This window comes from Eleginops maclovinus, chromosome 5 (assembly GCF_036324505.1).
Source record: "Eleginops maclovinus isolate JMC-PN-2008 ecotype Puerto Natales chromosome 5, JC_Emac_rtc_rv5, whole genome shotgun sequence".
Taxonomy (NCBI): domain Eukaryota; kingdom Metazoa; phylum Chordata; class Actinopteri; order Perciformes; family Eleginopidae; genus Eleginops; species Eleginops maclovinus.
In genome coordinates this window covers 18,571,749-18,584,966 of record NC_086353.1, presented here as the reverse complement: position 1 = coordinate 18,584,966, position 13,218 = coordinate 18,571,749, and the positions used below count along the sequence as shown (strand labels likewise).

At 40.1% G+C, this 13,218-nt stretch overlaps 1 protein-coding gene across 1 annotated transcript in view; it reads right to left on the bottom strand.

The window, feature by feature from the left end:
* The window catches only part of sh3pxd2aa (SH3 and PX domains 2Aa), a 103,829-nt gene that overhangs the window by 83,795 nt on the left and 6,816 nt on the right, over nucleotides 1-13,218 (bottom strand). The window contains exon 2 of the mRNA XM_063884133.1: nucleotides 7,713-7,793. Coding sequence (XP_063740203.1) covers nucleotides 7,713-7,793 — 81 coding nt within the window. The remainder of the gene's footprint in view (nucleotides 1-7,712; nucleotides 7,794-13,218) is intronic.

Here is a 13,218-nt window from a genome sequence, read left to right as displayed (position 1 = left end):
ACTATCATGTATTTCCACTGAAGGAAGATGTTTATTTTACCTTAGTTCTAAAGCCACTTTTGCCAGATTTATAGTACGTAATGCATTATTTGGGTAGAAAAAGACATTCCTAGTAGTATTAGTGCGAGCTATTTGTCCCTTACTCTCAGTTTTTCCATGTCCAAACTGAAAACGTTTGGGTAGTCTGTAGAAATGTTACCAATAGTAGGGATATGGATATGAAATGATATTACAAGAGGGACCCTGTTTGGTTTGTTTTCTAGAGGAAGCACATATACACGGGCATCTCAATACCCATTCCTGCCAGATTTAAGAGACTTGGTAGTAATCCGCCAAGAAGCGTAGCAAAACCCCCAATTTTTTTAAAAATGTGTCTTCATCCATTCAACCCCAACCTTCATGTTCGTAATTTGCAACATACCTTTTGTTAGTTTCCTGAAAATTCCACCTTCAAGGTCCCAATATGATTCAAACTAAGTCTTTGATGGTTTACCAGCATCTGAAACACACCTTGAAATGACTATTAATGTTTGAATATATGTAAGCGCTAGCCTGGGTCCAAAACTTCACCTGGCTGATTTGCCAAACAGCTTACTTTAACTACTGCCTTATCAAGCATTGTCAGTTGTGTGCTGTAGGCTGCATGTCTTGGCAATATCACCAACAACATTGTAGTTTGTTTTTTACTTTTGCTACGCCTCGCTCTTAAAACCCCGCTACAACAAGTGTATTGGCGTGGCTACGCATCAGTGCTACTCCAAATCCCATAAGGGTTGAGGCAGATACAAAGGTCTCTAGTGAAAATCGAATCACCCCACAGAAGGAGTGAGAGGAAGGCAATGTCAGATTGAAGATGGGAATGGAGTATACCAATTGACCATTCTGTTTGATATCAGCCAATGGAAGAGCTATGACTGACATGTGAAAATGGTTTTATGGATTCATCAAAAAAGCAGGATGGATTTTAGTCCACGGCAGTCAATATGACATATATTTTATTAACTAAATTCCACTATAGAAAAAGAGAGGAATAATGTCAGAAGGGCATCTAAAATAGTTCTCTTTCTGGTTTGCTGCTACCTACATATCTCATGATAACAAAGAGCTTTGTGAATAACTTTATAGTACTTCATATTCCTTTCATCACATGTCCCTGATAACATTTGTCCTTCAGGCATTCAAGCTGATCTGCTGCATATCCAGATGCACAGAAAACACAACCCCGGCCCTCTGAAGGAGATGCACAGTAGGAGTATAGAATGAGAACTTTGTGATTTATCAAATAGTGAACAAAGGCAGCTAGCAATGTACAAAAAACCCTTGAACAGCCTCTCTGTTTGAGGCCCGGTGTGAGGCAGGGGAGAGCTGCCAAACATCCAGGAGCACAAGGGCTTAAAGTTTTCATCAACTCTCCTCCCCGTGCTATTCGAGTGGGGGAGACCTTGAGCTAAACAGAAACATGAAGGCCGGCAGAGAGAAGAGATGGAAAGAAAACAAGACAGAGACGAAAAGAGAGTAACAGAGGAAGTCTGTCAGCTGCCACACACTTCTCCAGATAACAGGAAGAAGCAAATGGGGAATATACTTTCTCTGTTCATTATACTGTATCTTATCAAATGAGTCCATTACCATAGGATGAGGCAGTCATAGATACATCGATGTACAACACACAAAAAATGGCAGAAAAGGTATTAAAACAAGAATAACTGACATTTATTTGTGAATTGCTATATGCAGAGGCTGTTAGCCACTTGGGGGGGGGGGGGGGGGGGGGGGGGGCAGAGGAACAACACTTTCCCTCTTTACAACATGTTAAGATATGGTGTCAATGTAGCAAAGGCCAAAGCTTCTAACTCACTGTTTTGCATTGCATTCTTACTGTTATGTTGGCTATTTAATTCTGCGTTATTAAATCCTTATGTATACGAGGCTTCCTGATTGACAATATAACAGTCAAATCTGTTTTGATATGTCAATGTCTGATTAACATCTGGTCATGAGATTCGTTGTCAAAAATCATCTGGTAATAGTTTGAGTTATGGCCTTTATCTTAGCATTGTTGACTACATTTCAGGAAAAATGCCCCACTCCAGCCACAAACATCAATCTCCCCATTGTTTTCTGCATAGCAATGTTGAATCGTAAAACGTCTAATATACTAAGGTGTGAATCAAAAATAGTTCAGAGGTGAATCACTAGACTTTTATTTGTATATGAAAACAGCTACCTGCTGCTGGAAAACCAGGTTGATACAGGTTTAATTTATAGGATAAAAATATGAATATAATATATATAACACCAATCCAAGCAAAAGGCTCAATAGAGCTGGAAGGAACGGCAGAGTTGGGTGATTATGTAATCAGAATCAGAATACATTTATTCGTCCCAGGGGGGAAATTTTCATTTGTACAGCAGAAAGAGCCAAAGATAGGTTAATATTAGACCCAAGATACAAAAAAATATATACAACAATCACACAATTTACAAAATACACAAAAATAGACCTCAGAAACCATTCTGAGTATAGCAGCCAGCACAACAAGGGTGTGTTAAAGTCCTACTTATATCAAGTTAAGCAGGCATGTGATCCATTGTTTATAAAGAAATATTGATTGGTACTTTTTATGTTTTTCTTATGATAGTTCTGACCTCACAAAATAGGCTGATAGTTAGTTTGGTAGCTCAATAACTTTTCAAAAACACATTATTTAAATACTGTTGCACATATCATGGTTAACACGTTTTCGTTTTTTGGGGGAGTAGATCCAGATGTAGACAGCTTCCTGAATCAAACATTTTGTACAATTCATTTGACTTATCACAGAACTGTGCACTTACTAGTTTTCTTAGCAACTAGGTTCGACAAGAACTTTTATCTTGCTCTCAGATGAACTAGCCTGAAGCATTGTGTTGAGGTTTTCAGAACAGTTCTAATAAGAAACTGTGATCTCAGAAAGTTTTTACTTTTCTGGTGCATAACATCATCTGTGAACCTTCCATTCTTCTCCATTTTTCTGTGTGATTCCCTGAATGTATCCGAGTCACCTCACCGTCACACTGACATGATTTCTGAACCGTGGTAATGTCCCAGAAACGGCTGAACTGTGCTTATTCATCCTAAATTTAGCACACTCTCCTGATCCCTTCGCCATGGCGGTGGGAAACACTGCATACTTTCCCTCTCTCAAATCCCAATCCAGCAAGGACCCAGCCGGGGCCGTCCTGTCAAGTAACTGATTGTAACTCACATAACAGCTCCTGTGTTTGGTAGGTGTCCTTCATTTGCCTCTCAGTAGGGCCTAAAAAATATGTTTCCAGCTCTTCTCTCTCTTGCACAGATACTAATAAATGAAGTAAAAATGTTCTTTATCCCCGACCTGAAACAATGGGATATCATTGAGTTGAGTTACAGTATGTCCATAGAACACCTCAAGGACAAAGAGGCTGAGCTAGTGGCCTGACTATTCAGCAATTTATCTTAGAAGATGGCATACCGATAATGCCTTGTGGTCTAGACATATGTTTCATCAAACAACCCACTTAAGGGTTTGCGATTCCAAATTCAGTGACCTTCTTTTTAAGCACAACCACAGCTACTGTATAATTTTCTGCACTGAATGTGAGAGGCTGTGTGCCGGCAGCCTGCTGCTAGCATCTGTACAGCTTTTTCAAAAAGGACTGGAAGTCAACCTTGAGACTGACTATCTGAGCAAACATGACTAATATTGCTCTTTAAAAGTAAACCGAACACTGACAAAGGAGATGTTAAGAGGTGTAACATCAGAATTTTCTCAGAACAAATATTCAGTTGCTGTGGGGAGACTCTTGCGAGGGCGCACTTGGAAGAAGAAAAGACAAGGTTTGTGAGCGCGCGTGCGGACAGAATACAAACCAAAGGCCCTCGTAAAAAGCTTGATTCAGAGCGTGTCCTTCTTCATATAGCAAGCCATGCCGCAGCTTTATATATAACTACTTCGCTCAAGGCTCGAAGACACTAAGGGCACATCACCCACTCCTCAGAGGTTTTCTTACACACGCTTAATCCTCATTTGGATTAAGTTACCCTGAAAAAATCCACAATATCTTTGAATTCTTCCATCTGCATCATCAGTGTCGTCATTATCTACAGTATCAATCTGAGTCATCAGGGCAACTAGTGTTGCTGTCATTCTCGTTACCATCATCGCTTTCAAATCTTCCATAACTGTCCTCCTCTGCCTCATTATCACCACAATCATTATCATCCTACTCTATCTCCTCATTGTGATTCTCCTCCCTACGGCTGACCCGTTCCTCTCCCTGTCCCGGTTTCCTCCCTTCTGACAACTGACTTTGGCGGCCTACTTCTGACAGAAGGACAAATAGTTCGACTCGCTAGTCAGGTCTGGCTGAGAGAAAACAACATTGGTGCACAGCAGAGCAGCCAAAAAGAGCCATGAGCTGTTCTTCAGTGGGTAAACAGAAAAACGAAGGCTAAGGATGAGGACATGGATGCTAGCCAAGGAATTCCGTATTTTGCAGGGTATTCAGGTGACTAGACATGGTATAATGTAGCAGGTATGAGTGTACAACGGATTTCCTTTCATAAACTATGACTAAATATGATCAGCACCAACCTTTTTCTCAATGACTAAGGTGGCGTGATTTTCATCATGTTAAATACTTACCATGAAGGGAGATAGAAACTTTACCATCATCATGAGTCAATTACTTCCTTTAGTTAAAACTGAAAACCACAGGGCTTGGGAGAATAAAACAAGAGGATATAGTGGCTGAATTTATTTTAAATGCTTAACAAAATCTAATGGCTACCACAGACTAAAATATCAGCAGTTTTCATTGAATAAAACTGTTCTAAAATAGTTACGGTTTTCTTTGAAGAAACAAGCATCTGTCTGTCTTGACTGGCTTTTGTCTTCCTTTTTCCCTGAGTGTAATTGAGGTACAGACATTGTTCCATTGGCTGACGGCTGGTCATGAAAAAATAACTGATAACTGAAAATAATCTGTTCCTGCAGGACAGCTTTAGCCAACCAAATAAAAAACTACGGGAAAGAGGATGGCAAAGGATGGCAGACAGAAATGGCCCTTTCTCCTCAAAGGCATGTAAAGTTTGTGAAATGTACAAAAGGTCTCCCAAGAGCAGTTCTGGCTACATTTTGCATTAATATATTCATTCATTAACTGTGAACTACACATTTCACACTGAAAGAAACAAAATAGCACTGAAAAAGTATTTTAACCTTAACACATTCTCTACATCTGTTGTTTCACACTGGCAGAGGCATTTTAGAATGTGACTGGTTTCATCCAAATTAATTATTTTCCAGTAGGTGTTGACAGAAGGCAAACTTGCAAAGCTTTTTTAGGGTGGTAAAGACAGATGCCTCTTGTACACATGCACTGCAACTCTGAAGTTATCTATTTACTACCTAGAGAAGATGTATGTGAGAGCGCATATCTCTTAATCATTCGGACTAGACAACGGACATAAACCTGCCAGCTCCCTAATACAAAGTCTGCGTGATTTCCAATCAGGGCCAATGTGTAAATATATTACAATTGTCCGGGGTATTCACTGCAAGAAATGTAGATGACGTACTTATCACGTCTGGATGTGATATGGGAGGAAATCAAACATCTGGTGGTAAAGAAGAAGGCTCATTTACAGGAATTCGGCAAAAACGTATGTATGTCTGTTAGACTTGGTTGACATTAACAAAACAGCTACATGGCCGCGGTGCAATCCACTTTGGGTACTGCCCGCTCATCCCGGGTATCACCGCTCACTTATACCAAACTGGGTATTTCCAGTAAGTTAGAAGGCTTCTGACATGGTAATATGTCTTGTTGTCTGTTACATGAGGAAGTGTGTCTTAACAGCAGCTTCATGTATTTTACACAAAACATAAAGAGTTATTTCTGGGGACAAAAGCTAAACAAAGTCAGTCAATGCAACATCTGCGGCCCTTCTCATTCTTGAAGCCAGCCCAGAACCAGCGCCAATGTGTTTCCAGGAAGACAGCCTGTTCTGGTTATTACTAGGAAACAGTCTTGAAATCCCCAGTGATCTTTGCCAAAGCTTTGGTTAAAGCGCTCTCCAACGATTTCAGGGCTGCCATCCATGTTTCTCTCCCTTAGCATCAGCAGGCTGCTGGGAGCAGCAGGGTCTCTGCACCGGATAAATGTTTGGACAGGAGAGGCTCCAGGTTGCTTGGAAAACAATAGGATCAAACAAGACCATCAAAGGCATGTAGCAAGTTCAAAGGCTGGTGGGCAGAAATTTATTTTGGGCCCATATACCAACAGAGAAGCCACGGAAGTTTTATTCATGAGTGTTGCAGTGCGAAGGGAAACATCAAGGAACCAGTCAAAGTAAATGTGAGCACTGCAGTGCTGGTGGTGATATCATGCGAGAGCCTTTGCTTAAAAGGGACATCTGGTAAATCCCATAAATATGAAGTAGAGAAGAACCAAACTCTTCCAAACCTTGGCCTTGTGAGAGCGGTTTTATTGGACAACTCTGTAAAGGCCAAGTTGGTTGACCTTTGCCCGCACCTTCTGACAAAGCTAACAAATTCAATCTTGCCAATGCTGACTGGGAGGGATTTGGTGCCAAGCCATCCATGAACCATTAAGGTTCATTTGTTTCCTCCCAGGCAATTTGAAAGGCTGAATATCCAGAGGAAGACACACTATGCTCATATATTTCCTTGACTTTTCCAGAATGGAGGAACATTAAGTGATACTTTGCTTGCTTTTTTGTGTTTATTATTCCACCTCTGTCTTTTCTTCCACATTGGGAGTAATCAGTTGCAGGGGGAGCTCATTTTCTCCTCACACTGCCCCACTGGTTATCAATGGGACCTTTCAGAAAGGACCTTCCTCCACTGATTGAAACATCATTTCCTGCTGGACTAGCACACTAGGGCTATTGAGATGTGCCCCCTGTAACTCTCTCACTGCGGCCTTTTCATATTTAGTGACCTGGAGACCTCAGTTCCAATATGCATATGGTATCAGCTTGCAGTAGCCCCAGGGTGCAAGGGGCATGAACACACACAAACATTCACTGAGTATGGAATAGTCAATCTGAGAGATACAAGGCAGGGTTTTTACGGCAAATTCTGCTCAGTTCCAAAATAAATAGAGACATGGAAAGAAAAGCTTAAACTTGAGAGTTAACCATCAGAGCAAAGTCAGGAAAACAGGAAAAAACTTCTCCATATCCGACTGTTTTTAAACACAATATAAAGCATGGAACATTAAATTGACTTCCATGTGGATTACTTGCTTGTACTATAAAAAAGGCCTGTCAGCTCCCTGACGTTTTGAGGGTAAGGCAGAGATTAGATGAGAGAGGAAGAAGAGGGTCAAAAGAAGGAGGGGCAGTGGTGTAGAGAAAGCATAGAGAGGGATGCTGCGCATTGCTGCATCTCTACGAGGCTGAGGGATACAAACCATGTCTCCCCTGCTCCCCGACCAATTACTAACACACACATTGATTCATTGAGGCGACGAGGTGTAGAGAACACGGGCATAGACACAGCGGCAGTGAACAGTCGAGAGGATTACACATTAATCTATACAAAACACTGCTGCAGGTTCACCGGGTTGACATGTTCAAAATACATCAGTATCAATAGAATTTGGTTCTACAAACACGCCCCGCATGGATAAGGCAGGACAGTAAATGAGGGATGGAAGATTACCTGTAGGTCAAAGAATTTGCTGTATCTTCTGTACACGATGTGGGAGGTGTTGTCAGAGTAGGTGACATTGATGAGATATACCTGCCAAGAGAAGAAACACAGATAACGTTAAAAATGTGACTGCAACTCCGTTCTTTTCATTTTTACAGTATACTTTAGTCCAGCCATCAGTGAAAAACCCAAAGATATATAACTACAATGACACAAAGCAACAAATATGACATATTTTGCTCGATGAATGTCAAAAGAGGAATTGATTTGTAATAGTTTTTATGACAAATGACTATTCAATTACTGAATCTTCATCCAATGGACTGATTGTAGCGGTATCCATGTGTTTTTGTAGCATCAACAAACTCACAAGCATCGTGTTCATACAGCCAAATACAAATTCCCCCAGACATGAGCGTTCAATGACATGCTCGTAAATGTGTCACCGGTTGTTTCTCCGGGATAGATGGTGACATCATCCCTCCTTTGTCAGCACACTGACCTGTTGGCCTTTAGCCTTCACTGCAGCAACGTTTTAGCCCTGAGAGGCCTGATAAGATTGAGACAGAGTCCATTTATCTGTCAAGAGGAGATAAGTGATGCCGCCATCATTTCTAATCTAATGAAACATAGATAGCCAAGGTAACAGATCTGGAGGCCGGTCATTTTTCATCAGTGATGTTGACAGAATGTAGGACCTCACATATTCTGATGTGCTCAGAAAAGGGCTCTGGGTGTCAAATTATTCAAATAGTTAAAGTTATGTTTTTTGGGATTGTGTATAGAGGTTTGTGTGCATGTAAATGGTCTGCAAAGGCTAAAAATTACCTTGAAAGGACTCCTTTGTTTTCTTCCGTAACAAAGTGACATCGATGTGTAACACCCGCACTTCTATAGGCTAGCGCTTCAACACACTGTACGTGATATGCTAAGGAGCGGGACATCTCTAAGCCAGCCAGTTAACCAATCACCCACCAATTTATTATGAGAAAAATAAAGCAAATATGTCACAGCAGAAGCGCAAAATACAAATATGAACCTGAAAATGAGAAACAGATGTACTTTACTGAGTTACTAGCTTATGGCACACCTCCTGAATCTGATCTAAAGCTTGTATGTTCGAATACTCTCTCCAACTTCTGGATGTAAACTGAGGCGGACAATATATAAGAAATCCTTCAAAAAATAATCTCCTACAACATCAACCCAAATAAATTGAGTCATTGACGCCGTTATAGGTTCTTTGCTTATGTCTATGAGTGTTTTGTTAAATGGCGTTGGGATATCAGCCAGACGATTCATGACTTAAAGACCACTTTGCAACCTCAAATATTCAAGCATTCAAAGACATGCTGTTGTCTTCCTGGGGAGGAACGACTCAACATACCATAGAAGTGAATGGACTTGTATGAGTGTATACAAATACTAGCCATTGAGATAAATGTTTTGCATTCGATTCTATGTGTACTTAATAATAAAATATCCAATCACCATAACAGTGAAGGGTGTGTGTATTGGGAATTAATTCATGACTTTTGTTTTGAACATAAAAGGAAAAACCTCAATACTGACATAGTTTGACCTTTTTATTCTATTTTTGTTGCTAGATTATCCTGTACAAAATGCATTTGTGGTGTTTCCGCAAATGTTGTTCCTATGGAGAACTTCAAAGCTTAATGAATCTAGCATGAACGTACAGTTAAAACAGCAATTAAGAAATGATTTGCAATAAAACAAGATGTTGTCACTCAGTCGAAGCATTCCAGCTAAGTGGCTCAAACATAGTGCATCAAGCTGCCATGAAACCAGATACGATAGACTTTGCGTCGAGTAGCATTCAGATTATATAAAGTGAATGCATTTCCCCTGATCAGGCATTCCTGCAGCTTATTTCAGCAGGCTTCATCTTTCTGACTGATCTTACGCTGACACTCCCACCCTCTGTACTTGCCAAGAGCTTCAAGAGCAAAGCCAAGATGAATGAGGTCGAGTGAAAGACCCTGACGTTGACGTAGGAAGGGCAGCAGCTTGAAACAAAAGAGGTTTCACAACAAAGCCGAGGGTTAAAAGGCCTTGTTGCTGCTGGAAGGGGCTCAGCTGCTGCTGGCAAAGAGCCACCCCAGTATGTTCACTGTCATGCAAACACAGCTACTGGCATCCAGAAGCTGTGACTGTCACGCTACACTGACAAACTTGTTCTTAGCACGGTAGTGTGTCACTACAGCGATTAGCTTTGGCATTTATTACAATGAAAATGAGCTCCCTGGGGTTCTGCCAGGTTACAAAAATCACAACAGTCAAGAACTGGCTTAATGCCACAATCAGTGATGTTTTCAAGTGTCTTTGGGACTTTTGTAGTAGAACAAGGACTTGTGAGTAAAGCAAAGAGCTATATTTAGTGCTCATTAACAAAGCATCTCAAAGAAAGGGGAAACAAAATTCAGATATAACTGAAAAGGAACACAAAGAAAAGTGAGTTAGCTGGTGGCGGAAGTGTCCTCATGTCACCGTAGCTTTTAACATTTGATGTAAAGGCCTGACCAAACTTCCCCAAAAATACCGTTATGCTGTTTTGCATACTATTTCATTTAAATTCCTCAGAGAGATACGCCTCAGAAGGAATGGAAGGGCTGCCCTAGCACTTGTCAAAGCTTGTTTGTGTGTGTGGAAGTGTATAAGTGTGTTATATATGCGAAACTGAGCATGTAATAAAGACCGACAGAAAGGATGTAAATCACACATTTCATCAAACAACAATACTATCTGTGTTTCAACCTGCTTTGAAATGTTTTATGTTCCCAAAATAAAGATGTATGTAAAAGCTTATCATACAAATGTATGTTATACTTTTTTATCGATGATAATCAATTCTGATCATTTATTTAGAAAAATAGCTCTGCAGGTGCAGCATAGCTTGGCCCAACATATTGTAAATTAATGATTTAAAAGCAATGGTACAACTTTTCAGAGCCACTCTACTTAAAATATATTGTTGGCATTTCTGTACTGCAATGTCTTGTCCGTTATTAGCCTATAGAGATACCCTTACAGAACATCTCTTATAACCAAACACTAGCTTTAATAAGGTATGAAAAGGCAATTCTACTATGTGTTATACTGTTGCTTTTGTGCGACCTATACAGACACCTCCCGTCTTGCCTCTGGGCCACTTTATTCATCTCAGAGGCAATCCCTGCTGAGCTGAGGTAGGAGATTGGAGCCAGACTGGAAGATGTGGACTGAAAAGATCCAAACCCCAGGAGCAGATGGGTGTGTGATGTCAACCACAGTGGAAAACACAACCAAGAATCATCCATAGTCTGCCAATGCCAAAAATATCAGGCTTAAACCAAATGACCCCCCAGTCCTCAATATAGACTCTATTCACTCGACACTCCCAGTAAATTATAACAGTGAGGGCTGCTGCCCCTCACAATGAATGAAGAGACATCTAGCAGTAAACATATTCAGATTATTCCATTTTGCATATTACACGGTAGCTGCGTCTTCTTCAGCTTTCTTTCAGTAACAGTACATACTTATGCAACAACTAAAATAAGCTAAAATGCTGACTCAGAACTTAAGCACATTCAGCCGTGAGAGCTAAGTGCAGCCAAAATGTCCTAAATGGAGCATGTGTTAAAGGGGCCCTATAATTTCCTTTCCAGTACTGAGTTATATAAGTTTTGGCGCATGTAAATGGTCTCAAAAGGCTAAAATCACAAACTCCCCTCCAGAGGGAGTTTCTCTCTCACACCCCCCCTGCCTGAAATTGGAGGGGGCAGGACATTTACAAAACATTTCTAAGTGGGTGACAAATGCAAACAGAGCCGGCCAAGTAACCAATCAGAGCAGACTCTTTTTGAACATTAAAGCATAGAAACATTACACAGTAGAGGCACAAAATACTGATATGAACCTGAACATAAGCATACTGCAGTATGTCCTCTTTAACCAAAAAATAAAACATAATTAACATTTTAGGAATAAAGCATTCAACAATATAATGTACCTGTCCACTACATTCAGTCATTTGAAGTATTATTATATAAATATAATTAATATTATAAACAGTACTTGTCAAAATATAGCGTTTCATAGGAAAGAACATATTTGTATCATGATACAAATATAGTGTTATTTATTAACTCTTTAAACATTGTAATGCACAGATGAGGAATTATTGTTTTTGACTTTCCATTATGAAACACTTATATTATAAGGAATAAACCATTTATAAAATATCTTTAAACTGCTGAATTAGGTCAAATGGAAGATGAGACACGTTCACATATTTTGAAGAATGAAAACAAAAACAGGTCTCCAATGTATCTACCATGCTTCTGTGGATTGGAGTGGAATATTTAAACCAGATAATATCTGGATAAGAAAGTCCTGCTTAATCGTGTGATTGCTGCAAGACATACTTGCACATCAGGCATGTCTAGACCAATGAGGCATTGCTGCAATTCCAACATGAAGTCGGAAATGTGGGACGCGGGGGAACAACGCAAGCTCACATAGAGAAGCATGATCCTCATGAGTGCTTGATTTCTAACACTCAGCTGTTATTAACCACACCTTAATTTAGAAACAGGAAGGCGTCCGACACTCAGGGATTAGGAAACAATGAGGAGGACCATAACTCCCTGTAGATTACTGTAAAGGGCATGAGTAAATTAGATCACATGTGCTGCTGAAAAAACTCCTGTCATCAAGAGGAATTTGACAACTTGCTAAAAACAAGTCTTTCTGATCATAAACTAGTCAAGTTATCCTAACACAGCATGTCAATATTCCATTTCTGACTTCTCAACTTCTTTTCAAAGGAGTCTAAAAATTGCTTCATAAGCAGGGAAAATACAAAACTAAACAACTCAAAGAAAGCTTTGGGGGCTTGAATGTCCCAGATAGCAAGAAAAAGACCGTGTTCCTTTGTGATTCCCACGGAGGGAGCAAGACGTGAAAACAAAAGTTTTATTTCAGCTCAGAAGCAGCGACAGAAACATGGAATTGTTACGACAGAACAAATTGGACCTCTGATTATTTCATCATGTTCTTCTGAGATGGCTATGAATATTCATGTTGAGCTTACTGTTTTCCCCTTCTGTTGATGAATCATTTCCCTAATAATATGATGTTCAATGGCCGTAAGAGGTAGTGTAGAAAGTATAATGGAGAAAATTACTTACAGTTTCGGAGGAAAGCCAGGACCTAGTCCGACAGTTCTCAAGTGAAGAAGGCAAAGAGTGAGTGCTTGGTGGGCAGAGAATGTGGGCCTCGCCACTAAATACACTGAACCCCGCCTAAACTACTATATTTAAAGTGAACTATAAAACAGACACATCATACTTTCAGACCATAAAAGTACACTCGTTTTAACTACGAAAAGTCAGGTTGGAAAAATCTTCTTAACTTTTTCCACATGGAACCACAATCTAAAAATACTCACATGTCTAACACAGCCACCAACAAATGAGTAAAAAAGACTACAAATGCTTCTAAGCTGTTTCTC